Source organism: Neodiprion pinetum, chromosome 3, assembly GCF_021155775.2.
Source record: "Neodiprion pinetum isolate iyNeoPine1 chromosome 3, iyNeoPine1.2, whole genome shotgun sequence".
NCBI classification, from domain to species: domain Eukaryota; kingdom Metazoa; phylum Arthropoda; class Insecta; order Hymenoptera; family Diprionidae; genus Neodiprion; species Neodiprion pinetum.
In genome coordinates this window covers 1,816,041-1,843,100 of record NC_060234.1, presented here as the reverse complement: position 1 = coordinate 1,843,100, position 27,060 = coordinate 1,816,041, and the positions used below count along the sequence as shown (strand labels likewise).

Here is a 27,060-nt window from a genome sequence, read left to right as displayed (position 1 = left end):
TAACGGTGCCAGAAGATTTATTCGCTCTCCCAACGTACCGATATTGAAGTTCGTTTGAAACATTCCCGAAGTAGAATTCCTTCAAGCCTGCGAACATTCGTGTTCGGTCTGAGAACATTACGGTGACTCAGAGCTCAGATGGCCGTTCCACCTTACGAGGAAACCGCAAGATTTTTCGTAAGAGATTCTCCGAACAGATCTATGTAGCATATTACCAGACAAAATGGAAAAAATAAAAATCAAAAAACAGCAGAATTGTTCGCACTTACCTTCCCATCGATAGTCAAAAATGGGACCCATGGGATGAATCATGGAGTCGACTTTGTGCCAGCCATTGCGATCTTTCCATCGAGCTACGCACGCTTTCGAATCCCAAAGTGCACATCCGGGGATATTTTCTGGCACAGCTTTCCTAGGCCGAAAGTCTGTAGAGAGACGTGAGATTTATCACGAATAATCATTTCCGTACTTTGTCAGCGAGGTCGCAGATTACGTAGCGTCCAGTTTAACTACGCGATAATCGGGCTCGTTCGCGACGAAGTTAGTTGCCATCGAAATGCTTATCGTTGATACTTTGAACTTACCAGTGAAACTTCCTCGCTGGCTGTTCCAAATCAAAGCAGCGTCGTCGCTTTCTGACACGCAAGTCAGATTTCTTGTAAGACCGTCGTCTTCCGGAGGGTGAAGCCTCACGATCAATTCTCCGACACTCTGCGCGACGATCAACGCAAGCAAAAATACAATTCCGGGAAAACTCGTTGATCGAACCACCATTTTCGAAATCCTTTATCTGTATCTTATAACTACTCGATTTCATTCCCACCGTTGAATAATGGATCGATGAATATTTCTCCCGTTCACCCTCGGTACTTGAAACGCTGTGGTTTCCCTCACTTCGACATTTTCCGTTTACTCTGTAATTTTTCGTTGACCAATAGAAATGCTTTTATTTCGAGCTCTAAAATTTGACGCGTTAATCTTCAAGAAAGTTTCACAGCGATTAATGTTTAGCAACTAAATCGCGACGAGGAAAAGCAGCGACGCATCATGTTCCGTATTTTGGTCTGTGGTTGTCGTGTTTGCGTTTACCGACATCCACATCCTTTGTTATTCATCCGTTTGCGCCGTTTTTGGACAGTCAGTGTCGTTATATTAATATAATACGCATAATACTATGCGTCAGACGTTCCATGCAACTCCCTGTCGAGAAATTCAGAATACGACTTTTTCTTACAAGCATGGTTTTTGGATTCAAGTATTCAAAATTCAAAGTTAGTAAAGGTTCTCAATGAAATGGTAAATTGAGAAAAAAAATCCATTCCAACAGATGCTCAAAATGATATCCGTTCAATTCAGTACACTTTTCAAGACGCTTCAAAAAAGATGCATAACATTGTCGTAAATGTTCCCGTTCGACGTGTCGAAAATATCGGCGGACCAGTACATTGGCTTGCTAGGTCGCCAGATCTTCGGATTACCTGATATTAATTTGAAGATATTTTGAAAAATTAATGTCGTTGGAAGAATAATTTAAAATGAAGGTTTTCAATTTATTTTATCGTGTCAAATCCAACATTGTGAACAAAAGTACACGTTCTCACATAAAGAAACAATTAAAAGTGCGAAAGCACCGTCTATTGCCCCCTTCGAAGGATGAAACTTTGATATGAATCATTTTTCTCTCAAATGTGTTGTCTACAAGATATTTTCCTGTGTCTACGTAAATGGGACATTTGCATACATACAAATCCGGCAATACCACAATTTTCCTGTGTCTCGAATGTGCTTCGTCGATGAAAATGATTTTGTGGTAACAGTAATATTATGTGCTTTATTTGCATGAATTATAATCATCTTAGAGAAAATAAATGTGGCTAATTATTGCTGTTGCCGATCATCGATTTGCCTTCTATTTCGTAGGACGTGGCACTTTCCAACTCTCGGTGGTGAGTTTCAAATCAAAATCTATCGGTTCACTTGTTTCTTGTAACTCGAATTAAGAGAAATTTGCGTAATCCTGAAAACTCTGGGCGTAATTTACTGCTGCGTCGTACAAATACTTAAACTGTTCCTGAAAATACAGAAAAGATTTGGTTTCATTCTTTGTATCCGAAAAAAGTGGTGCTCGATTTGCCTTCACTAAAGAAAGGATTCAATTTTGCGCTCTTCGATCGGCCTTACCATTGATTCAACGAATTCTGGCCTAGATCGTCGAACCGCTCTTACGGCGGAAATGACATCACACACTGTCTCGACGGTCATTCGTTCCAATAGAAAACTAAGCGCCAAGTAAAGTCCGCAGCCCGTTACGCCATCTCTAAAAAAATATGAGGAACATGAAGTTGGAATAACGTGGAACTCTTGAAGATGTCTAGAGTGATGATTCATCAAGTTTTGATCACCCGATCGGGTATCTTACTTACCGACAAAGTACCGAGGTGGGTCCCTCCTTCCGTTGGATCTTCTCCGAGGCTTTCCAAAGTGAAATCAACGCCGCGACATCAGGTGGTTCACTATTTTTGTTACCTCCCCATCCGGTGCACGTGAGCACGGTAACCGATTGCAGTCTGGCTTTTTCCTACGTACACGAGAAATCGAAATTACGTGAAAACGAAAGAATCGGAGACTCTACCCTGAATTTATCTACCAGCACGCACCTCCGATGTGTCGGTGAGCAAGAGCTTGTCAGTTGTAAAGTGTTCCTCCTCGAGTCTCGATTTAATACTAACTTGTATGTAGGGCAATGGAACGAGGATCGAATCTCCTGGCAGAATGTCGACGTGTGTCTGTAATACAATCGACACTTGTCGAGTGATTGTTAATTTCTCTTTGGGTGATCATTCGACTGTGTTTCATACTCACCGGATCTCTGGGGTTTGGCGTTTGCAGTATTATTATCAGCTCTATCTCTTTCTCAGCTATGTACCGCCAGTATTCCGGTATCGTAGTAACCGACGGTATCCGAGAGGCGAGGAATTGGTTCTTCATCTTCACTCCGTCAACGCCAAAAGTTTCGGTCTCGTTGCTCTCGCAATCGATCGTCGAGTATCGTTGGTACTGAACCGCGTTTTGGCGCACTAAAATACAAACACATGATTTTTAACAGTGAGATTTTTTCGTGCCTTCTCGTCATCATCACTGTAAAAGTAATCGATCGTCTCTTCTTCGTACATACTTGTCGATTTTCCGGCTCCCATCAATGATTCCTTATTACGACCCGAGTTTTGCATTCCCAGAGACACTGGTGCAGCTAGCGATTGGAGGGCGTCAATCTGCCACTGAGTGTCGTTTAGCCTTGAATCGTTGGAAAAAAGTTAGATTGTAATTAAATTGAACATTAAGTATTTGATCGCGTTGCTTTTACTCCGGCGTCTTACCTTCGGAAGTCGTAGGGTAACCGCTCTCTCAGTTGTTTCATTTTGTTTGTCAGTACATCAGCGCACGGTACCTGAGTCGGAAGATAGACTATGCTTTCCGTGATTATGATATGGGCTAGCAAGTACTGCTGTTTGCTTCCAACCATGTTTGCACGGTTGTTTCGCATCTGGATTATCACACCAGGTACGTCGATCATCTGAACAAAGTCCGGATCATATTTCAACGATTTACACTAATTGCAAGCAGTTAGACGCTGAGTCGTTTCTTCTGGAATAAGTTTTCGGACCACTTACCGTGTCGCATATTATCTGGTTCAGGCATATGTCGCACAGTATTATCATTCCGGTTCTACCATCCCCTGCACTACAGTGAACTACAACCGGCGCATTGTCCGTTTGAGTTTTCATCAGTTTTTTCAAATAGGCTACCAATGATCCGGTGTAAGTCGGCACTCCGTGATCTGGCCATCCGGTGTAGTGAAGGTGAGTCACCTGCGAATTAAACGGAGAAAATATAGGACGGGGATATTGGTCTCCGGTGTCATTTTCTCATTATCTTCGAACTAACAAGGAAGGTATCCCAGATCGATCTCTCCGATTTGATTACTGTAATTTGTAATGTGTTCCCTTGAATCACCCCTTGAGATGCCTTAGTTTGGAGGGTAGTTTCATCCCCCATAAAGTGTTTAATGGCGCTTAATGAAAAAATACGCATCACTTAGTTTTTAGTCTACCGTAACATATTACTAAAGAAATTAAATCAGAGAGACCGACCTAGGACACCTTCAATGTAAGTAGATTAATTCGTACCTGCCGAGTTTTCTTTTCGCAACTCAGCACGAAGTATCTGAAAGTGTAGTCGGCGAACACTTTGTGATGCTTGTTCGATACTTTTATGTCACCGTATTTCTTCTCGGTTCCTATTTCTGGCCAGTATAGCTCGCACTTTACCTGCCAGAAGGAGATTCATTTTTTAATATATTCTAACTTGTAAATTATTATTTTCTTTTTTTCAAATCACTCGTAAACAATATCTTCTAGTTTTACACATATACGCACACCTTTTCACCCTCAGTCACATTTGTCAGCATGCATATGACGCTGACTCTTTCTTGCCAAATCATGCGCCAGAAATCGTTTACCGTGTTCGCCTTCGGTCCTTGGGTCGCTATGTACTTCTTCACGTTGCGATATCCCTGTGTCATTCAGATATAATTAATTGATTTTCAAATCGCTCTATTTGTATGCCGACTGGCAATGAGAGATTAAGTAAGTTTCTAACAATGAGTTTTGTATTTGATATTGGAAAATCTAGGTGTGTTTTATGGATCGAACATTGCCTGGATACTTACTTGAATGTAACTGGCGTTAATGTAGTCGGAATATGGATCGCCGGGAATTTTTTTGAGGACAACTCGAGTATCGTCATCTATTTGAACCGAGTATTAAAATTTACTTTGTTATATAAATAGATTTTGTCGATGCCATAAATAATTGAAAAGAGTATAACAAATTGTATATACGTACATGGTATTAAATTTTTGTATCTATTTTTTGGCATATTTTCGGGCAACCTTCCGTATTCGCAAGGTCTCTTCAAGCCTTTTGGGAACAGCTGCGATATGTGGAAAATTTAATACAATAAGAAAATACCGATCTCTATTCGTTGTGTCACGGATGTTGATAAATGTTTTTTTCATAACCATACTTACGGCGTACTGGGAATTGAGCGCTCCGTTGAAGACTGCCTTTCTTGTGTATTCCTCAAAACACATCATGCTTACATTGCTGGATTTTTCACCAAACGGGACCGCGTAGACGGGGTTCGATATTCGCTTGGTAGGCTTCGTCGGTGGAAGTGGCGGACTAGTTTCATTGCGAGAGTATCCCAAGTGGTCCGTCCGCGAAATCATTGACGAGTATTCGGAGTTATCACTGTAGTTTGCTCGACGCGGTGATCGTTTGTACCTTCTGTGGTGAATGTTATACATTACGCTTGGTGATAGTTTCCGAAAGAACGATACCGTACTTTGTACTTCTATTTCATTCCAAATTACGTCAGATATTGCTTACCGGTAACAAAATAACGCGATTGTCAGTAGTATTGCCGTTATTACTGAAGGAATCATAATTATCAAAAGTAAGTCACTTCTATTCGAGCTTTTCGACTCGTGGCTTTCACGACCAGACGTAGGCAAGGTAATATTTTGACCGGATAGTTCGTCTGTAGCTTTGACTATCACGTTGTATATGTATTCTGGATGCTTGGAGCAATTTCCCACTTGGGTATCACGGATCGTGAAGTACCTGGGCATGCTTGCATTAACCTAGACAATACAGTGGTCGGTTGAGATTGATATAGAGAGAGGAGTTTGAGAGATTTATAATACGATACAGACGGCGCTGGGTGTTGAGTGTAGCCACCTGTAAGTCGGACTTACATCGTAATTATCTTTGAAAATTTCCAACTTGGAACCGTCCAGTTGGAGTTCAACAACAACGTAGACCGTAGTGTCTTGGGTTGCGTTAACCAATGCCGGAATCACGACTTCTATGTCACTTCCCTTACATTCAGCTCTAGGTATTTCTCCGGATGCAAAGCCGGGTTTGAAAGGGATTGTAATATTATACGAATCTACTATCCCGCTGGAAGGATTCTTCTCATTCGTTGCTGTCACTACAATTTGATATGTCGACGAGGTTCTAAGGCGAAGCGACGTATTGTATGTTTTCTGTTCCTGTTTCACGGGATAATTCGCGGTTGTAGTGTTTTGCCTTTTACTATTAGTATTCAATAGCGTCGACTCCAGGAGCTCAGCTTTGACTTCGAATCGTGTGATTTTGAACTTGGGCAGTGGCGGATGTTTCCACATCACCGTCACTATTCCATCATCCCCTATGATCTGGTCCAAATGCTCCGGCCGCGTGAGTTCTGGGGACAAGTAGCATCGTCGTTTTATGTAGTAGATATCCGTTTTTTCTTGACATGAATGAATACATCAAAATATCGTGATTCTCGCTTTTGCGAGGGTGTAGAATTGAGTTAATCCTCGAATCCGAAGTACTATTTGAGGAGAATGCTGTCGGCTTACCGGCGGTGCGCCAATCGCTCTCCAAAACTATGTGGGTTGCAACTAGTCCAAGCGACGACACGTCCTTGTTTTTCGCCCGGATCTGAAATTAAGATTACAAATTGTTTTTACGTGGGAACAGTTGAGATGCGTCTGATTGTTGACACGAGAAAATATAGCGCGTGACTAATGCCAAAAGGGCGTACTACAGCAGTTAGATAGGGATCCATGCCAAAAGGGCGTATAAAAAAATTTTTTTTTGCAATTCGACTTAAAATCACTCGAAACGTAAAGATCTGCAAAAAAAAATTTTTCGATGTACTAACGCCAAAAGGGCGTATCTCAAGATATACGCCCTTTTGGCTTTAGGAAATTGCCGGCCTAAAGCCAAAAGGGCGTATAAAAAAAATCAAGATTTTTCAAAATTTTGAATAAAAATTGCATATTATTGAGTAAGGAATAAATTAGAAATTATTATCAAAAAAATAATACGCCCTTTTGGCTTTATAACTTGAGATATACGCCCTTTTGGCTTTGAAAATTTTTTTTTCATTTTTAGGCTTAGAATATATTGACAAAACGATTGGCACAAAAAAAAAAATTATACCCCCTTTTGGTTTTGAAAAGCCAAAAGGGCGTACAATTTTTATACGCCCTTTTGGCATTAGTCACGCGATAGATTTATGTAGAAACCTGCGCATCGAGCTGGACTGAAAAGTTTGTTCGAAGTTCAACATTTTCCAAGCATACCGATTTTTCCGACAGCTTACACTTTGATACTTGTGCCGGAGTTTCGTATGTTTCGTCTAACAGCGGCGCATCATCTCTTTGCTGGTAGATTTTGAGGTGGTAGGATTCAACTTCACCATTGAGCGGAAAAGGTAAGTTCCACCATAAAGAAACGGTACGTTTTTCGACGTTAACGTCGAACGATCCCATCTCATCCACCTTTCCTGGAGCTAGAACGGATAAGTTTGATAGCTTTGCTATAATACAGACACTTTCAATGGTCGTTACAAACGGTTGTCCGCACTCTAAGCCAGACCCAAAATTAGAGATTTCGCGGTAATAACAATAGTCGATAGGGAGAAAAAGAGCGCCGGGTCGAGGATCGCGCGTCCGAAACTTGGAGAGGCGACGCTTGACTGGCCAACGGATAATTCGCACTTGAGGGTTTTTGTTTCTTTCGTTTTTGGCGTATCAACGGCACTAGCGGAGCGGCGAGTTTGAAGGAACGACGACGGGCGTGTATTACAGCTCCGATCGCGAGCGGGATTGAGAACATTTTGTTCTACTTTTTTTAGTCACGCTTTCAATTCCGAGTATACAATTTTTTTCATTCCATTTCGTTGAATTCCGTGGCGTTAACAAGGGTCCTTCTCTCTCTCCGAAATTTCCTCCTCCCTCTCCGCTGTACTGATTGTGGCAGCAGCCGGGGATTAGCGGCGACGACGATTACGAGGCAAATTGATCAAGCCAGGCGGCCAACAAAAGCTCGCGACATCTTTTGTCAGATTCTTCTTCCAGCTTTCATCGCGACGCGTAACTGCTCGTTTAGATCGACAAGATAATTGACTTTCGAGATTAATAAGTGTTTGTAGTTTTGTAAAATAAAAGCTGGATAGTTTCTCAGAGGTTCTTACGTGATGCCGGCGTTGTGAAAGATATCTTCCTGCTTTGTGCAGCACCATCGCTAGATGCCTCGGTAGATCTTACGATGTAGGCACGAACTTTGTAAGTTTTGTATGAGCCCAGGTCGGCAACAATGGTCGAGTCAGTCTGAAATTTGTTCGATGGAACACGCTCTGATCTTATCTCTTGGGCTTCTTCTGAAAATGACAAGCGTGTTTCTGCCCAAGGACCTGTCATATCAGCACATTCCGGCGCATCCCATTTCAGAACTTCGTCACCTTCTTCGTAACGTAGATTCTGAACGGTTTCGGTGGGAATATCTGCGTGGGTTAAATTATCTCAGTTCTTTGTTGTAAAATTGAATATTCGTCATAAGATTTTTGAAAGATTTGAGAAATTGTCACTTACCCCTTTGATCGGTTGTGAAATTGAGTTCCCCTTTTATTTCTTCAAGCCCACCAATGCACGCAATCACTGTCGTTGTATAATTCGTATAAGGGTGCAAACGTGCGAAGATTGCTTCCGGTTTCGGTACCATTCGCATGTCCTCTTTGGAAGGTGACGATTCGTTTCGGTCCGAGCAACCCAAGAATTTATCCACCTGAGAATGACAAAATTCGACTCGAATACTGGTAAATGTCGACGGTGGCGTATCGATATCCGTGCTGTGATTGAAACGTTGTAGTGTTTTCATTACAGAAATGTCGACTCCGCAATTACACGAAACTAGAATACTAACGAGCGCGAACTTTGTGGCAGGAAAGGAAAAGGGATTTCATACCTTGACTGTAACTTTGTATTGTATGCTTCCATTCGTAGAGGATGAAGGATCCCACTGAAGTGTAACATTCGTCTCGGATATCCCTGTCGCCCTGAAATTTTCAATTTTTTTCAGCCCGTCTGTAGTCAAACGCTGCCGAGGTTCAAAGCGCTCTCCACCAATGTGCAGTATCAGTTGGGCACAAAGCAATGTAATTATTTCGAGGGAACTCCAAGAGAATTTCATTTTTATTCGTCGAATAGCGATCCAAGTTCTAACATGCACGCACTTTGTTATAATTTCTGGGAAAATTCGTTCACCTTTGTTGAAAACGTATCTTTGGTTGATTTACAAACGAATATCTTGCACCTACAGTTGAATTCATGCGCGATGCCGGGAACTACGCGATATAGCGACTGGCATTTTGCATGAATATATCGCGCGTTACAGAATACAGTACGAGACAGCTTGTGGATTCCTTTATCCTGTTTCAACTATTTCTGTCCTCTTTCCCACATCCTCTCTCTACATTTATGATATGCTCACATTCGTCACTCCGCGGTTACTGCCAAACAAGTGACCGCAGACCGATGATTTATTCTCCGTCTTTCCGTGATTTGGAATTAGATATCCGTTTTTACGCATCACGATGTATTTCTTTGATGTGCGATACAGTTTTTTTTCTCAATTATAAAATTTTAACCGAGTACAATATTTTGAATCAATCAGTGTATTATGTTTACCAAAAAATTGATTCGGTGCACGGGGTCATCCATAAATTACGTCATGAAAATTACACGGTCCCCCTTTGTTGATTCCAGGTTAGAGAAACTAAATCTGTTTTATTTTCATTTAAAGTCGTAATCTAAGGGATACACATTGTGAATATTTATCTTATGAATATTTATATTAAATCAATTGGGTGCGGTTCAGAACAGCCCAATACCGTTTATAGGTAGTAGACGTACTTATTGGAACATTGTCCCTTTTTTATCGAAGAAAAAAAGAAAATGTATACAACATAAAATAAAGGCGTTTTATAGGCTACAATTTTTGTGAAGAATATTCTCCTAGATCAACACTTGTCAAAATAATCGAAGATTTTGTTATAAAAATCAGTTATCGTGAGTTGTGACCTTGAAAATCAAATTTTGCGTTCGCATACTTGTGATCAGCAAGACAAAATGCATGGGTATGTGATTCTTGAAATTACTCAGCGATACGGGCTTTTTGAAACTTTACCCAATGAATTATTGCATAATATTAACGACAAAAGCACACAGGAAAAACACACAAAAGTCTTGTATCTAACAATGAGGTTTCACGTTGGATGTGGTGCTTGAGTACAGTGGTGCGAGCGGTTGCATATTGTTGTAATTATTCTTCAGAATCGAAATTTTCCGTATTCTATATGAAAAGTAAATAAATTGAAAATTAATATTTGCAGGGAATCGACACAGCTGTTTTTTTTTTTTGCTTATTTTTGATTTGGAATCAGATGCAACGAACGAGGATTGGAACGTGTGTTTTAATTTAGTGAAAACGGTAGTTTTATGCATGTAATGCAATTGTCAAATGCTGCCACTTTCTGCTTCTATGTAATTATTTCCGACTCCAATATCTTGTAACAAATCTGACTAGTTCAGAAACTGAAAAACATACTCCTTTGCTGTGTAATATTTATCTAATTTACCGATGCCAAGCGAAGAGCAGACCGAGAAGTATAACTGCACTGCAGAAGCAAATCAGTATAAGAAGCGGTAACGACAATCCAAGTCGGGTCCACCATTGGTCTCGTTCCGTGGTTGGATGGTTAATCGTTGTCTCATACTTTTCGTCGGTCTTCAGTAACTTAGAACTTAGGAGATCAACCTTCACACGGAATTGTGTGATTTTGAAAAGAGGTAGACTCGGATGCTCCCATTTCAGCATCACAATGCCATGACCCATGGAAATTCCCCTCAAATTTTTTGGTAGGCTGCCGTCTGTTCATGTAAGTAATTCTGTCATGAATGATCGTCGCTTCTTCGTGCAAGGAAAATAGCCGAATTATCGTAGTAAAAAATGTGATAAAAATGAAATTATGAGCTTACGACTTGAAAACCAGTGATTTGAAGGAAATTCAACCGTCTTCTGGATTCCACTCTCGACGACATTTTTGTTCTTTGCAGAGATCTGTAACGAAACATTTCAAACCGATACCCGTATTCACGATACGCGTGTTAAAACTTGTACGTTAGTATAAATATAATAATTTATAAAAACCTGTACTGTTATGCTGACTGAAAAATTTCGTCGAAGGGTAACATTTTCCAGGCACACGTATTCTTCCCATAGCTTGCACCTCGATACTTCTTTCCGGGTTTCGAAACTCCGGTTGATCAGCCGTTCGTCTCTTTCGGTAACTTTCACGTGGTAAGATTCAATTTCACCATTTGCAGGATAAGGTGGTTTCCATCTTACGGATATCGTGCTTCTCTCCACGTCAGCTTCGTACGTTTCTATTTCCGTTACAGGGGATGGAACTGGGGGAATGAGAGTAAACCTCTTAAATTTTAGCGGTGACTTAAGGTAATATTGAAAATTTAGGGACATCCAAACGGATTCTCACCAGTTGGCTGTGTGACCCATACGAGTTGTTCGTAATTTGTTTGATTTGCGCGTGTTTCATCGTCTCCCAAGACGTAAGCACGGACTCTGTATTCGGTGTGTGGTTTTAGATTAAGCTTGTCAAGTTTATAATGAAAGTCCCTGATCGGTATATTCTTCCTTGCAATTTCCACCGTTTCGTTGACATTCGCGAATGAGAACGCGACAGTTTTGTAGGGGCTTAAAATTGTCGTGCAATCTTCGGGCTCGTCCCACTCCAGGTGACGTTTTTCTTTGTCCAAGTGTAGGTGGCTGATCATGGCGGAGTGAGAAATGTCTGCGAAAAGTCGTAGAATTTTTTCACGTGCCATGATATTGGGCTACGGGTAAGATTCGACTTACCTTCCGTTGGATTCGTCCGAAATACTAGTTTTCGTTCCATTCCTTTCTCAGTGGTGTACGCGCTCACTGTCACCGTGTAATTCGCATAGGGATGCAAATCATCAAAGGACGTTGACGTATTCGTCACCATTCGCTGCATCTTTACCCGAGGAGGCGACTGCCTGTTGAGGTCCTCGCAGGCCAGCAGATTGTTTTGCTAATCATGGTAAAAACTTTGTTAATTTTGCGTACAAGGAATCGCCGTTTGAATTCGTAATTTTCAAGGTCGATATGGGTATCGTACCTCGATCAAAACACTGTACTTGACGATTTTTCCATCCTTATGGAACGGGGGAATCCATTGAATCGTAACATTGTTACTCGATATTGATATCGTTTTCAGACTCCTGACTCTTCCAGGTGCTGAAATTAACGGAGAATCGAATTTTGAACAGAAGAAGGTAGTCGATTTATTTCAAATTAAGTTGTGGACTTTTTGTCGTACTTACGACATGTATCGCAGTCGTTTTTTCCCAACGAGGAATCGATCGTCACACTTTCGGTGTACGATAACTTTTGACAACTGGCCAATGACCAAGTACTTTGCGTACTGTATCGACTAATCGTCAATGACGATTCTCTGGTAGTTTCTGGAAGAAGGTATTCGGTATAAGTTGTTCTGGTTTGTTGATTATTTACACGCAGTCGATCGAAAATCAGCGATGCAATCGAAATCCCACGAGTCGAGGATAAGCGGTTGAACCGACTCACCGTCTGATTCGCACATCCGGAAGTTGTCGATCGCCCAGTGCTTTGTGCAGGTATCTTTACTGTCAATGAGAATAGTTCGAGCTCGGAGTTTAAATCGGCGAGGGATGATACTCGGCAAAGTTTTGGTCAGCTTCAACGATTGCCAGGACAGCATTCCGTCGTAGACAGATTTCTTATCGATTCCAGAAATAGTTCCGATCGGTATCTCATTGCCTTGTTGATCGACTAGGGTAACGTTCAATGAGCATTCGGCACAAAGACTGACCAGCAGTTTGACGCAGAAATTTTTTCCTTGATGGTCGAATCCCGATGTGGATAAAACCGCGTTACTCACTCTCGTTGACAAGTAATTATCTGCAATGATCGTACAGTGATGCATGCAAGATGCTTCTCGTATTGGAAAACGAATAACGTTGTACTCACAAAAGTGAAATCGAAACCTTGTTTCCATGTCACTTCTGACCGACATGTGGGCTATGGAATGCCAGTGGTTAAGACGCGCTTCCAAGAATGGCTTATCGTTGGTATTTTTGTAAACGCTGATCGTCTTGTCCTCACGGTTCCATTTCAATCCGAACGTATTCCATTCTTGAGAATCAATGTAATCCGCACGATAGTGCTGTACAAGAAATTGATTTACACAATCCCTGATAAACGTCGCGTTGCAGCTCATTTTGTATTATAATTAAACAACTCGTAATTCGAATTACCTCTAGGTAGGCCAGTCTCACGCAGTTCACAGTGTTGGAATATTGCGCGGGTTGAGGTGCTCCGTTGGCACACGACAGAATCGCTGAAGCAGTATTCCACCCTTCGATTACTATCCAGAAACACGGAGCTTTCGTTGGATTTCTATCTTCGCAAAGAAGTACGTAAGCGTCGCGTGAGCCTCGAACGGAAAATACTACGGCACCCGAATCTCCGTCGACGTTTCTGACGTATTGGTAATCCTGACTTCTCAACTGGTTACCGAAGACCAGTTCCTCGAAGTCTGTAGGTACAAGTATGTCTTAGGGTGGTTCTTATTTAAGGTGTTGACGAATTACTTCCGTCTCACCCCGTGTCGTAATCAACTTTAACCAATTGCCTCATTTTCTCAGATTTTTACATCAACTCTAAGATTTGTCCGCTTTATGGTCGAAGTTTCTTATGGAAATAACGTGGGAATGACTTTTTTTACCAGTATATATTTTATTGTGAGATTAACAATGTTCATAAATTTTTGTAACTGTGAGGTCTTAGTGGGTGTTGGTGATACTATCTGGAAAAAAAAATGGAAAAATACAAATCATCGTACCATGTGACCTCGACGAATTGAACACCCTTGTAATCCGACTTTTTTCTATTTAGACGGAGTGCGATTCTTTGAGATTGCCTGGTACGGCGATGTGTATTTTTTTCAGACAATAGCACCAATCGCCACTGAAACCTCGCAGTTACAGATTTGTTTGAACATTATTATCCTTACTATAAAATATCTACTGAGAAAAAAAGTTTTTTCCACGTTACTTCAATAAGAAACTTCGATCACAAATGGGATAAATGTAAGAGTTGAGGTAAGACTGTGAAAAAATTAGGCAATTGTTTTTCAATTATTTTGAGTTGATGTCGGGGGGCGGGTTGGAAAAAATTCTTCAAGGCGCTAAACAAGGACCACTTTAAAGTATATAAACGCAAAATCGGTTACAGTGTAATTATCGTTATTCCCACCGTGACAGATCACTTTTTACCCCAGCCATATAGAACGCTTTCATTTACCTTCCCATCGGTAGTCGAACACAGGACCCATTGGCTCTATACCAGACTCAATGAAATTCCAATTTCCGGTTATTCCCCAGGGTGCAATGCAGTACTTTGAGTAATTCCAAAGACCACATTTTGACGTGCTCGCTTGGACCGGTTTTTTCGGCTCGAAATCTATAATTTTTCCTTGTGACTCATCTATACGGCAGTTAATAATAACGTTATTCGTTCGCTCACCTCTCAAACTATTTATTGCTCCGTTATAGTTGTTCCATATTAATGCAGAATCGTCGTCGTCGTCTGATATGCAAGTCAATTGTTTTGACAGTTTTGTTTCCGCTCTTGGATTCTGCAGTACAACGATTTCTCCGTGAATTTCTGGCACACGTGTTTGACTCAAAAACAACGTTATCACAATCGTTAAAAACTCTACACACGAAGATCCCATTTTTGCATTATGATTGAAATCTATGCAAGATAAAGTTATTCTCAGTAATTTTCGACGAGGAATCTCCGAAATGAAAATGAAATTTGGTAAACTTCAGTTTTTTCGCCTGTTCCAACAATGCCAACTACGCGGAGTGCATTATTTTGTTTGCGACGACGTAACGAGAAGGAATGACGACGAATAAGTGGAATGCTATTTCAAGAACGAAACGAATGATAAACTGAAAAACACACGGTGTATAATATTCCGGAGTTTTGCATCCGGCTTTTGTATCTTTTGTTCACTCACCGGAAGTCTGCGATTCTGGAGAAATAATTATGATGCAAGAGTGAAAAATTCTTATCGTTCCCTCTAATAGTATCTTTTTCCTGTTTTTACAAAATAATGTCTGTTTTATACGATAAACTGTGCAGGATGTCGCCTGCAGCCTCGATAATGTATTTTTAATATAGATTATTCAACTCTTTTATGTAATGGATCGGGTTTTCTTTTTTATTTTTTCTTTATGGAAAAAATACCATAGGACGCGTGGTAATAAAATTCTCAATAAGTGGCAGATGTGAACTACTTGACGAAAGGTCTTGAAATACATTCAAGTTACATACTGTCTGCATCGGCTTTCTTTGATCTTAGTTTTTATTCAAAGTTTTTCAGTGTAAGAAATAGAAAAATAATTATCACTCGAAGAATATGACTAATTACTCTGGCTTACAACAATAGTAATGATAGTAATAATAATAACAACAACCATAATTAGTGTACAATAATAATACTGGAATTGATAATAATTATACCGTGATACCAGATCTAAGAATCGTCATCGAAGGAAATTTATTTTATTAATATGCTACGTATAAAATACGGTTGTGAAATTTGTCCGAGATTCAATATCAGCTTCATACTGTTTGGTATATTGAGTTACGAAAAATTGGCGTAGGTGGCAAAGCTCTCGTGGTAATTTATTGCCGCGTCGTAGAGGTAGTTGAATTGTTCCTGAAAAGAGATATGGAAACATTAAGTCATTTTGGCGCTCAGCCTGTTGTGGCATTGGAGCAGAATGTAGCGATATAAAAATAAAGAAAAATCGTTTAAAGGGATTAAAATAATTTTTTTTTCCCCCGTTCTCCTTACCAGTGATTGTACAAATTTAGGTCTGGATCGTCGAACCGCTCGAACGGCTGAAATAACGTCGCATTCTCTCTCCACGGCCATTCGTTCAAGTAGAAAACTAAGCGCCAGGTACAGGCCGCAAGCGGTTACGCCGTCCCTAAAAAGTGGAGGTGATCAACGTACGTTAAGACAAGACGGTATACGGTCAATATAACCAGGAAATAATAACATGCGGTGAAATTAACTCTGATAAAATATCCTGGAAATGACAGAGTGAGCGTGATTAAAAGTAACCGGAGTCAGTGTAACTTGTGAATCAATCATTACCTGCGATAAAATATTCTAAGTTGAATATTCAAAGGTTGGAATGATTTCAGCCTACGTATGACAGGCGCGTAACCGAAGCCGCAACACGCTATCTCGTACGAAAAATTTGGAAGTCGTTTATAAGTGTTATTAAAGTATCTGATTTATCGCTTTCTTCCTTTTTGTAGGTCATATATGGGGCAGTCCGTATCACTTCGACTTAGGTCTGACCCTTGACCTCTCGGATTTGGCCCACGATTTTTTATATCATTGTTCTTAATTTGAAAGGCTCTTGGTTTTTTTTTTAAATTTTTTCGACGCGGTTATAATTTTCTACGATTTTTTAAAATCATGTTACTGATCGGCACTATATAAAAATCTGAACAAATTCTGAAAAATTGTGCGTTAGATAGCAAAATTCTTAAGCTTAGAGCCGTAGTAGGGAGAATTTTTTTTCTTATTGATTTCAAGCTCTCTCCGAAAAAAAAAAACGTTAAACATATCAGAAGCAGGAGTCATTTTACTTATTGATATAAGGATGCAAAACGGTAAAAGTGTATCAAAGTTTTCTCGAAGTATTATGCTCCAAGGTTTCGGTAACTAGTCGAGCGTTACTTACTGACAAAGTACCAAACTCGGTGCCACGTTTCGACGTATTTTTTCCGACTCTCGCCAAAGTGATACCAACGCTGTAACAACGGGCGGTTTTCTCATTCGGTCACATTTCCATCCTTTGCAGGTGAGGACGGTTACTGGTAGAATTTTGGCTTCCTCCTGAAACCGGAAGTGGACAATGACGAGGCCGAGTGAAGTTAAAACGGAGGAGCAACTGCGCCATTGCTAAATCGATTAATCACGTACCTTGGAGGAGGTGTCGGTAAGAATAAGTTTATCAATTGTGAAATGTTCGCTCTCGGTATTTGATTTCTTTTCCACTTTTATGTCCGGCGTTGGGAAGAAGACGAATTCATCCGACACGATGTCGCAGTATGTCTGCGTATAAACGGTGTATTGAGTATCTTGAAGCTACGATTTAAACGTGTGAACAAGGCATATTTACCGAACTCCCTCGAGCGGGGCATTGCAATGTTACTATAAGTTCAAGGTTGTTCATGGCAACCAGTTGCCAGTAATAAGAAACTGTGGATGGCGACGGTAGCCGGGATGCCAGGTATTGACTTTTCATTTTCACACCGTCGACGATCACGGGATTAATGAAATCGTTCTCGTTACCGATACCCTGCGATGCTTCATTCTCACCTAAAATTCACAAGCGTTAAATCATCAGAGCGGATATTTTTGTAATTACGCGGGTTTATCCTTCTTTCTTTCTTTTTTTTTTTTTTACCTGAAACCCACGGCGAATCTGGCGGCGGTGAAGCCAAAGCATGCAGCACTCGGTCCTGCCAAACGGTATCGTTAAGCCTGTCAATAAAAAGTATGTACAAGGAAAATTGTGTGATATCAGTCGTCGAATGGGCTTGCATTAGTATCGTTGAATGATGACTCTTAAGATTTTCGAATCTACACTTTTAAACGTTTGGAAAGCAGTAACGTGAAGAAAGTTTTCCAAGTTATCCGGTTCTCTATATGCGCATTAATTTTTGTTAATATAAGTAATTTTCTTTTCTATTCAAAGGTTTTTGAATTCGATTTTTTTTTACTTGCTTTATAGGAACGTTTTTCGTTCTTTTTTTATTTTTCTTCGATCCCAAATTCAAATTTTTTGAATTTGAGACTTTTTGCAAAAATACAACAAGCTCGATCCCACTTTCTTACAATGAGAGAAATCAATGTTTCTAGATGTAGAAATTTTAACATTTAAAGAATTGTGAAAGAGGAACAAAGATGCTCAATAAAACATTTATCCTAGATTTATAGTTCAGGGTGTACTGCGATCCAAAGTATTAAAATTGCAATAAAACTTCTTTAAATTGACTCTGAATTTTTTTTTTTTTTGAAAAATGTGCGTCCAGAGAATTCAATAACATGGTAAAAAAACTCCTCGGATATTTTTGTCACAGAGTTACAGTTTACACTTTATCGCTGAGCAAACGTTTAAAAGTGCACATGTAGAAATGTTAAGGGTCACAGTTGAATGTTGGAAAGACCTCACCTTCCCAAATCGGACGTCAATTGTTTTCTAAGTTCCTTTACTCTATCCGGTAAATCATAGCTACATGGGACTTGAGTCTGTGCCGCGATCATACACTCAAGTATTGCCAAATGTGCCAACATGTACTGTTGCGCACTGTCCACCATATTCGCACGACCCTCGCGCATTCTCATTACAACCGCTGGTGCGTCGATCTTCTAAAAAAGTCATCGTCGCCATTTCAATCATCGGTTTTTACGACGGGCTCGTTTTGCTCACCTTCTCAACTGCCGCCTGCTGCAGGCAGATGTCGCATAAAATGATCGTTCCGGTCCGACCGACTCCGGCACTGCAGTGAACAACGACCGGACCCTTGTCTCGATTCGTTCCAAGGAGTTTGTTGAGGTAGGCGACGAGCGATTGGGTGTACATCGGTACCCCGTGATCCGGCCATCCGGTATAATGGAGGTGAGTCACCTGTCGGAAATTTGGAAATGTAGAAACGTTTTGTAAGATCCAAACCGGGTTGTTACACGTCTCTCTTGGAAACCGTTTAAACGTACCGTGCGTTTTTCACCCTTGCAAGTGAGGAGAAGTGTCCGGAATGTGTAGTCGGCAAACACATCCGCGTCTGTGTTTCTGATCAAAATGTCACCGCACTTTTTATTCGTTCCTTCAACGTTCGGCCAGTATTCTTCGCACTTTTTCTGAAATCGGACGATCGTTGCGGTGTCGTATGAAATTTTTTTCAGGCATCAGTTAGATCCGACGTTGTACCCACCTTTCCTCGCTCGACCGTATTCGCCAACATGCATATCACGCTCACGTTTTCCTGCCAAACCATCCTCCAGAAATCTCTCACCGTTGCCTTCAACGGTCCCTGCGTCGCTATGTAAGCTCTCGGATTCTGATATCCCTATAATTTACGGATTGAATATCACAGGGCCATTCGAGGTGTTATTAGACGAATGATCCCAACCAAAAGTGAGTCTCGGTGAGAATATTGAGCAGTTCGCGATTGGATTGAAATCTGAGAAGAATAAATGATGACCAAGGTGATAAGATAATTTTTGTTTTAAATAATAACAATGCTGAAAAGTTGTTAAGAAATTGTTTAAACAAAAATTTGTGTAACGAATCTCTGGGGGAATTTTTTTAATTTCATACGAAATGAATTCAGTGATTTTTTTTGAATACCTATGAAGTTTTTTGGATTTTTTGGCATTTTTAAAAATTTGTTTTCGAGAATTTATAAAATTTTGAAAAATGAATCAAAAGTCTTGAATTTTGGATAGGTTTTCGTATATGGTTACACGTTACACTGAAGAAATTTTAAAGGCATGCAACTAATAGTTTCGTTAATAGAGCGATGGAAAATGTTGGAAAACGGAATTATTGAAAATCGCCGAAAATTGGAATAAAAATTCATAGGTATTCAGAGTAATCAATGAACGCATTTTATATGAAATTGAAAAAATTTCACTCGAGATTTGTTACGCAAATTGTAGTTTAAACGCTTCATGAACAACTTTTTGACATTATTATCGTTCGAAACGAATTAGCTTATCAACTTGCTTGCGATTGATTTTTTCAGATTTAAATCTCATCGCAAAGTGTGCAATATTCTCGCCGAGGTTCCCTTATTAGTTTTGTTTATTCGTCATAGTTCGATGATTTCTTTACCTGAATGTAATTGGCGTTGATGTAGTCGGAATAGGGATCAGCGTCAAGCTTCTTTAGCACGATTCGCGTCTCGTCATCTGTTGTTTGTTGCAAATAAAGTTTGATGAGATTGATGGGAACAATCTGATCGTCAATTTATATAATCACCGTAATCGTGAATTCGTTTAATTATATACTCACATGCTATCTGATTCTTGTATCTGTTTTTGGTCATATTTTCTGGTAGGGAGCCACAGCCACACGATTTTTGTAGCCCTTTTTCAAACTCCTTTCATGGAAAATATAATTTATGAGACGTATGATAATTCGATAGAATTTATTACTCTTTCATCGAAATATAGGCAATACATATACTGGAGGAATTTTGGACTTTATTCGCTCTTTTAAATTATGCTCCGGATTCGATTTTCTTTTATCTGTCAAAGGATATTCTCATTTCTGTAGATATTGAGTAACTTTATTTTCTTCGTGAAAATACCCACCGTGTACTGTTTATCCAGCAATCCGATTGATAAGGCTTCCTTTGCGTACTTTTCAAATTCCTCGACTTTTACGGGGCACGAATGGGGATTGTGCGTTGCTGAATCAGGTACCTTCTGTTGCATTGATATTCGAATTCCCGACAGACTAGCCGGACGTGTTGAATCATCCGAGGACCAAGAAGACTTGAAGTTACCACGCACCGTTGATCGTGGTCTGAGCGGCTCATTATCCAGACAGGTTTTGCCTTTTGCAGATTGCCTGAATTTTCTGTAAAATTCACTGGCATTGACAATCGATTTGGATACACTGTAAGGTATGTGAGAATTATTCAAACCGATGTGGCGTTTCAATTTTCAATCTCACAAAATCTTGTCAGTCTTTGATCGAACCAGTAAGGAAAGTGAAAGAAAACCCTCTACTTTTGGAAAATTTGCTTACCGGTACCAAACCAGAAATGACACTAGCAGTATAGCTACTACGATGAGAAGAATCACTACAGCAGCAAATGCCGAACGCGGATTTTCACCGGTTGTCGTAGGATTGGCAGAATCGCAAGTAAATTGTTCGATAGTCTCGAGGGTGGTGTTTTCGCCAGTGTCGGTATCTGTTGCGCGGACGTCGATTCGAAATTCTTCGGTTTCGGCAGAGCTCTCCGTGATGTTGTACTTCTGGCTGAAGTTTAAACTGAAGTGACGAGGTTCGCTGCGTTTCACCTTGAAACAAGCTATTTCAATATTGATGCAGGGCGAACGATGGACAGATAAACGGATTTTCTACGAGGAAACAAGTTTTCTACGAGTATATACCCGAGTGTTACTCACCGTATAGTTGAGAGAAAGGTTTTCTGTATCCCTCTGAATGTTCCCCTTCTTGATCACTCTCACAGCGTTGATAAAGACTGTTGTACTTTGCGTGGCCTCAAGTATTGCTGGAATTTCGACTTCTGGTATTCTACCCTTGCACGTGAGTTGAAGTTTAGCTCCGCTCGCAAAGCTGGCTTTGAAAGGGATTTTAATATTATACGAATCTACTATCCCGCTGGAAGGATTCTTCTCATTCGTTGCTGTCACTACAATTTGATATCTCGACGAGGTTCTAAGGCGAAGCGACGTATTGTATGTTTTCTGTTCCTGTTTCACGGGATAATTCGCAGTTGTAGTGTTTTGGCTTTTACTATTAGTATTCAATAGCGTCGATTCCAGGAGCTCAGCTTTGACTTCGAATCGTGTGATTTTGAACTTGGGCAGTGGCGGATGTTTCCACATCACCGTCACTATTCCATCATCCCCTATGATCTGGTCCAAATGCTCCGGCCGCGTGAGTTCTGGGGACAAGTAGCATCGTCGTTTTATGTAGTAGATATCCGTTTTTTTCTTGACATGAATGAATACATCAAAATATCGTGATTCTCGCTTTTGCGAGGGTGTAGAATTGAGTTAATCCTCGAAGTACTATTTGAGGAGAATGCTGTCGGCTTACCGGCGGTGCGCCAATTGCTCTCCAAAACTATGCGGGTTGCAACTGGTCCATGCGACGACACGCCCTTGTTTGTCGCCCAGATCTGAAATTAAGATTGCAAATTGTTTTTACGTGGGAACAGTTGAGATGCGTCTGATTGTTGACACGAGAAAATATAGATTTATGTAGAAACCTGCGCATCGAGCTGGACTGAAAAGTTTGTTTGAAGTTCAACATGTTCCAAGCATACCGATTTTTCCGACAGCTTACACTTTGATACTTGTGCCGGAGTTTCGTATGTTTTGTTTAACAGCGTCACATGATCTTTTTGCTGGTAGATTTTGATGTGGTAAGATTCAACTTCACCATTGAGCGAAAAAGGTAAGTTCCACCATAAAGAAACGGTACGTTGTTCGACGTTAACGTCGAACGATCCCATCTCATCCACCTTTCCTGGAGCTAGAACGGATAAGTTTGATAGCTTTGCTATAATACAGACACTTTCAATGGTCGTTACAAACGGTTGTCCGCACTCTAAGCCAGACCCAAAATTAGAGATTTCGCGGTAATAACAATAGTCGATAGGGAGAAAAAGAGCGCCGGGTCGAGGATCGCGCGTCCGAAACTTGGAGAGGCGACGCTTGACTGGCCAACGGATAATTCGCACTTGAGGGTTTTTGTTTCTTTCGTTTTTGGCGTATCAACGGCACTAGCGGAGCGGCGAGTTTGAAGGAACGACGACGGGCGTGTATTACAGCTCCGATCGCGAGCGGGATTGAGAACATTTTGTTCTACTTTTTTTAGTCACGCTTTCAATTCCGAGTATACAATTTTTTTCATTCCATTTCGTTGAATTCCGTGGCGTTAACAAGGGTCCTTCTCTCTCTCCGAAATTTCCTCCTCCCTCTCCGTTGTACTGATTGTGGCAGCAGCCGGGGATTAGCGGCGAGGACGATTACGAGGCAAATTGATCAAGCCAGGCGGCCAACAAAAGCTCGCGACATCTTTTGTCAGATTCTTCTTCCAGCTTTCATCGCGACGCGTAACTGCTCGTTTAGATCGACAAGATAATTGACTTTCGAGATTAATAAGTGTTTGTAGTTTTGTAAAATAAAAGCTGGATAGTTTCTCAGAGGTTCTTACGTGATGCCGGCGTTGTGAAAGATATCTCCCTGCTTTGTGCAGCACCATCGCTAGATGCCTCGGTAGATCTTACGATGTAGGCACGAACTTTGTAAGTTTTGTATGAGCCCAGGTCGGTAACAATGGTCGGGTCAGTCTGAAATTTGTTCGATGGAACACGCTCTGATCTTATCTCTTGGGCTTCTTCTGAAAATGACAAGCGTGTTTCTGCCCAAGGACCTGTCATATCAGCACATTCCGGCGCATCCCATTTCAGAACTTCGTCACCTTCTTCGTAACGTAGATTCTGAACGGTTTCGGTGGGAATATCTGCGTGGGTTAAATTATCTCAGTTCTTTGTTGTAAAATTGAATATTCGTCATAAAATTTTTGAAAGATTTGAGAAATTGTCACTTACCCCTTTTATCGGTTGTGAAATTGAGTTCCCCTTTTATTTCTTCAAGCCCACCAATGCACGCAATCACTGTCGTTGTATAATTCGTATAAGGGTGCAAACGTGCGAAGATTGCTTCCGGTTTCGGTACCATTCGCATGTCCTCTTTGGAAGGTGACGATTCGTTTCGGTCCGAGCAACCCAAGAATTTATCCACCTGAGAATGACAAAATTCGACTCGAATACTGGTAAATGTCGACGGTGGCGTATCGATATCCGTGCTGTGATTGAAACGTTGTAGTGTTTTCATTACAGAAATGTCGACTTCGCAATTACGCGAAACTAGAATACTAACGAGCGCGAACTTTGTGGCAGGAAAGGAAAAGGGATTTCATACCTTGACTGTAACTTTGTATTGTATGCTTCCATTCGTAGAGGATGGAGGATCCCACTGAAGTGTAACATTCGTCTCGGATATCCCTGTCGCCCTCAAATTTTCAATTTTTGTCGGTTCACCCGTGTCACTTCGCCGCTGTCGTTTGTTACCATTTGTAGAAGACGAAGATTTCTTCCGAAGCGTCACACTGGTTTGGTATTCCGATACTGCTTCTAAGCCTTCAATTTGTTCGGTAGATAGGAGGATTAGAAAAATGAAAACCACATCCATATTGGGTCAATAATTTTTCAATTTCAACTGGATACTTCGACACAATGACGTAATTCAATACTTTTGGAATCAGCAAAAATAGTCTGTATCGATCGATTTAGGTACTCGAATATCGTTCACGTTTCCTCCTTGCACCTCAGATTATCGATTCATACTGAATATTTTTGCTAATTTTATGAATTTTTTAAAATGAACCAATATTACGTGTATCGCTTTCACAGTTTTCAAACTATCTTATCCTCTCAATTGTGAACTCACCCTCTGGCGGAAAGGATAACCTTTTTGACTTTAGTTCGAAGTATCCCATAGATCTCGACATCTTCTTCATTTTCTGAAGATAACAAAAAAAAAACAAAAAAATACGTATATGCCATGAATTAATAATGCAGTGCAGTAATAGAATTTTCCGTAGTACTCGGCGATATGTAAGAAATAATTAGTTAAAAATCAAAAAATAGTCCGTTTGGTACAAATATATTTTGTTGATCTGTGAGTACCTTCATTATTAAAATGGGGCTCATAGACTCTAAATTTGTCTCTAGTGTCGTGTTTGGAAATACCGCTGTTGAGTTCGCAATGGTCGGTTTCACAGATTCTGGAACAACAGAAATTTAGTCTCATACACAAAGCTGCAGGCAAGATTAAGGTAAAATTTTCATATCAGAGAGTGACAGAGAGAACAGAATTGGTGAAAATTGAACTAAACGATGAACTTTGATACTCATTACTTTTATCATCTCGGTCGCGTATAGTGGACGACAAATCAAGTGTCTCACTTCTGGTGTAAGATAATTTTTGACATTTTATTTTGGGCAAGAAAGGCGAACCAATTTCTCCATGCATCGTCACGGTCGATTCTCTCGCAACATCTGAAGGATGAAAAAAGTTTATTCAGATTGAGTTAAAAAGAACTCTCAGATCAAAGTTTTTCCCTTCAATTACGGTGAGACTCTTACCAGCCGACTCGCACATTCGTAAATTGTCCATTGCCCAGTGTCCCTTGCTTTGATACTTTTCCGTAATAGTTTGCAATTGGATTTTCAATCGCTGCGAAATATTGAGCGGCAATTTTGTGGTCAGTTTCATCGGTTTCCAGAAGAGTGTCGCATTGTTGAGAAAGTTTTCGCTTCCATGAATTATTCCTACAGGAAATTCATCACCGTTTGAATCTACCACGGTTACTTTCAGCTGACACTCGAAGCAAAGACCGACAACAAGTTTAATGCAGATATTTTTATCGTATTTATCGAATTCAGTCGTCGATATAATCGCGTTCTTCTCTCTCGTCGAGAGATACTCATCTGTTAATGAATATTTACAATGTTGAAATGCTGCGTGTTTACATACGTCATTATAAACTGGATGATAAAATGAAAGGTGGTGTACTTACAGAAGTGGAATCGAATGAGTGTTCCTAAGTCACTTTTCACTGACAAGTGATAAACTGTGTACCGCTGATCGAGATTACCTTCCATGAATGGCTCAATCTCGGTCTCCTTGAAAACTTTGATTGTTTTTCGGTCATCTCTGTTCCATTTAACTCTGAATGTACGCCATTCGTATTCATCGACGATGGCTAACTCGTGCTGTAAACAAAATCGTCTCAATCGTATCTCTTGTTCAATTTCCATCGAGACGGTTCACCCTTGATTCGTTTATGTTGTGCTGTACCTCGACGTTGGCCAAAGTTGTGCAGGTTTTTGGTCTTGATTGCAGCCTGGGCTCCATCGCTACGTCGACGCATGACAAAATTGCGGATTCTTTCATATCCGAGCCTCCAACGATTATTTGTAAACAGGAATTTTCAATCGGGTTTTCATTACCGCACAAACGCAAGTCCACGTTTCCCGATCCTCGGACTGAGAAAACCACCATATCCGTAGACTCGTTAAACGCTGCTACGTAACGATATTCCTGACTTTTCCCAACGTCATCGAATGCCAATTCGTTGAAATCTGAATGAAATAATCGTACAGCCTTGTTATTCATTCTGTTTGAATGATCGCGACGACTGATCATTTTCTTACCTTCCCATCGATAATCGTAAACAGGACCCATTGGTTCGACGATCGAGTCGACAACGTTCCAATCACCTTTTTTCTCCCATTCCGCTACGCACTGCGTCGAATTCCATGCCGCACAATTCGCGACGTCTTTTCGTATCGGTTTTCTCGGATTGAAATCTGAGCCACGATCAGAGAAACCAATTTAATAATTAACGTGCAAATCATTCGCCTATACCAATTTAGTTTTATCCTTGTTTCGTTATTTACTCACCCGTTGAAAGAATCCGTCCACCTTCGGAATTCTTCATTTTATAATTGTAATTCCAGACCAATGCCGCATCGTTGTCTTTCGAAATGCAGATAAATTTCGACGTCGTCGAATCGTTCCAATTAACTGAATTACGCATCGCAAATAAATCATCGTCTTGCTTTATCGCTGTCGCAGATGCAAGGATGATTATTATTGCTGTGAAACTTTGAAGGAAGATAATCATTTTTAAATCGTTGATTGTTTTTGTTTCATTTATACAATGTCTTCATTTCCGCGTTGAACATTCGGACGGAATAATTTTTTATTTACTCTATCTCGGTGATTTCCCCGAATGATAAACACACACTTTGCACTTTGAAACTGTTATTATTGAAAAATTATTGCTATTTTGTCCGGCGGTATGTTTTGTCTTGCGCTTAAAAATGTTCCATCGACATGTCAACGGCAAACGTTGATTATAATGGTAATGTTTTCAACGCCTCGTCGTTGTCAGGAACGGCAGGCAACTGTCTCTTGGTGAGTAAGTAAGCTTCGAGGATGTTGCGTCAACGTGAATTATCTGCGGTTTAACTTCCGTCATGTACGCTTATTACATGTGTGGATACATATCTATATATGTATATATATATATATGTATACAATCTACAAATGACAATATCCAACCGAGAATTAAAGTACTTTGTATTTTCATAA

The 27,060-nt window shown here is 40.4% G+C and overlaps 3 protein-coding genes across 4 annotated transcripts; all 3 read right to left on the bottom strand.

Annotated features, from left to right (window-relative positions):
- Positions 1–1,561: 1,561 nt before the first annotated feature.
- On the bottom strand, positions 1,562–9,322 carry LOC124214708 (receptor-type tyrosine-protein phosphatase epsilon-like). The gene is made up of 20 exons (XM_046617276.1): positions 8,862–9,322; positions 8,489–8,681; positions 8,092–8,400; positions 7,142–7,407; positions 6,470–6,551; positions 5,819–6,309; positions 5,451–5,704; positions 5,090–5,348; positions 4,905–4,992; positions 4,730–4,806; positions 4,439–4,573; positions 4,188–4,328; positions 3,672–3,869; positions 3,378–3,574; positions 3,176–3,294; positions 2,863–3,077; positions 2,658–2,786; positions 2,424–2,578; positions 2,182–2,317; positions 1,562–2,071 (listed from the first exon to the last, which is right to left on the bottom strand). The coding sequence occupies exons 1-20, from the start codon at positions 9,084–9,086 to the stop codon at positions 1,997–1,999; spliced, it is 3,744 nt and encodes a 1,247-aa protein (XP_046473232.1). The 5' UTR covers positions 9,087–9,322; the 3' UTR covers positions 1,562–1,996.
- A 201-nt stretch (positions 9,323–9,523) lies between these two features.
- Positions 9,524–14,929, bottom strand: LOC124214799 (uncharacterized). Its single transcript, XM_046617437.2, has 13 exons — positions 14,562–14,929; positions 14,340–14,498; positions 13,292–13,572; positions 13,005–13,200; positions 12,582–12,935; positions 12,320–12,460; positions 12,115–12,233; positions 11,832–12,027; positions 11,452–11,766; positions 11,106–11,365; positions 10,934–11,015; positions 10,534–10,825; positions 9,524–10,247 (listed from the first exon to the last, which is right to left on the bottom strand). The coding sequence occupies exons 1-13, from the start codon at positions 14,770–14,772 to the stop codon at positions 10,148–10,150; spliced, it is 2,706 nt and encodes a 901-aa protein (XP_046473393.1). The 5' UTR covers positions 14,773–14,929; the 3' UTR covers positions 9,524–10,147.
- A 458-nt stretch (positions 14,930–15,387) lies between these two features.
- On the bottom strand, positions 15,388–26,847 carry LOC124214609 (receptor-type tyrosine-protein phosphatase F-like). 2 transcript variants are annotated; one of them, XM_069134521.1, is made up of 28 exons: positions 26,368–26,847; positions 26,118–26,273; positions 25,762–26,045; positions 25,481–25,676; positions 25,047–25,391; positions 24,819–24,959; positions 24,588–24,685; positions 24,349–24,421; positions 23,821–24,038; positions 23,448–23,640; positions 23,051–23,359; positions 22,101–22,366; positions 21,929–22,010; positions 21,271–21,773; positions 20,888–21,162; positions 20,449–20,755; positions 20,147–20,234; positions 19,967–20,043; positions 19,065–19,199; positions 18,847–18,990; positions 18,563–18,760; positions 18,305–18,501; positions 17,537–17,613; positions 17,249–17,448; positions 17,050–17,181; positions 16,808–16,962; positions 15,904–16,039; positions 15,388–15,765 (listed from the first exon to the last, which is right to left on the bottom strand). In XM_069134521.1, exons 1-28 carry the CDS (start codon positions 26,588–26,590, stop codon positions 15,691–15,693), a joined length of 5,283 nt encoding a protein of 1,760 aa, XP_068990622.1. In that variant the 5' UTR covers positions 26,591–26,847; the 3' UTR covers positions 15,388–15,690. The 2 variants fall into 2 exon arrangements, with proteins under 2 accessions (XP_068990622.1, XP_046472992.1); XM_046617036.1 differs by having other exon boundaries at positions 20,449–20,716.
- Between the last annotated feature and the right edge of the window lie 213 nt (positions 26,848–27,060).

Excerpts from the sequence above, each read along its gene's own strand:
- LOC124214799 (XM_046617437.2), bottom strand. The coding sequence starts at position 14,772 with ATGGGATCTTCGTGTGTAGAGTTTTTAACGATTGTGATAACGTTGTTT. Across the intron at positions 12,461-12,581 it reads CCGGATGTGCGAATCAGACG|AAACTACCAGAGAATCGTCA; the intron begins GTGAGTCGGTTC and ends ACCTTCTTCCAG. Across the intron at positions 11,366-11,451 it reads ATGGGTCACACAGCCAACTG|TTCCATCCCCTGTAACGGAA; the intron begins GTGAGAATCCGT and ends TCATTCCCCCAG.
- LOC124214708 (XM_046617276.1), bottom strand. The coding sequence starts at position 9,086 with ATGAAATTCTCTTGGAGTTCCCTCGAAATAATTACATTGCTTTGTGCC. Across the intron at positions 4,329-4,438 it reads ATGTGACTGAGGGTGAAAAG|GTAAAGTGCGAGCTATACTG; the intron begins GTGTGCGTATAT and ends TCCTTCTGGCAG. Across the intron at positions 3,575-3,671 it reads ACCAGATAATATGCGACACG|ATGATCGACGTACCTGGTGT; the intron begins GTAAGTGGTCCG and ends GACTTTGTTCAG.
- LOC124214609 (XM_069134521.1), bottom strand. The coding sequence starts at position 26,590 with ATGATTATCTTCCTTCAAAGTTTCACAGCAATAATAATCATCCTTGCA. Across the intron at positions 18,502-18,562 it reads AGCAGGCGGCAGTTGAGAAG|AAGATCGACGCACCAGCGGT; the intron begins GTGAGCAAAACG and ends TGACTTTTTTAG. Across the intron at positions 15,766-15,903 it reads CTAAATTTGTACAATCACTG|GAACAATTCAACTACCTCTA; the intron begins GTAAGGAGAACG and ends ATCTCTTTTCAG.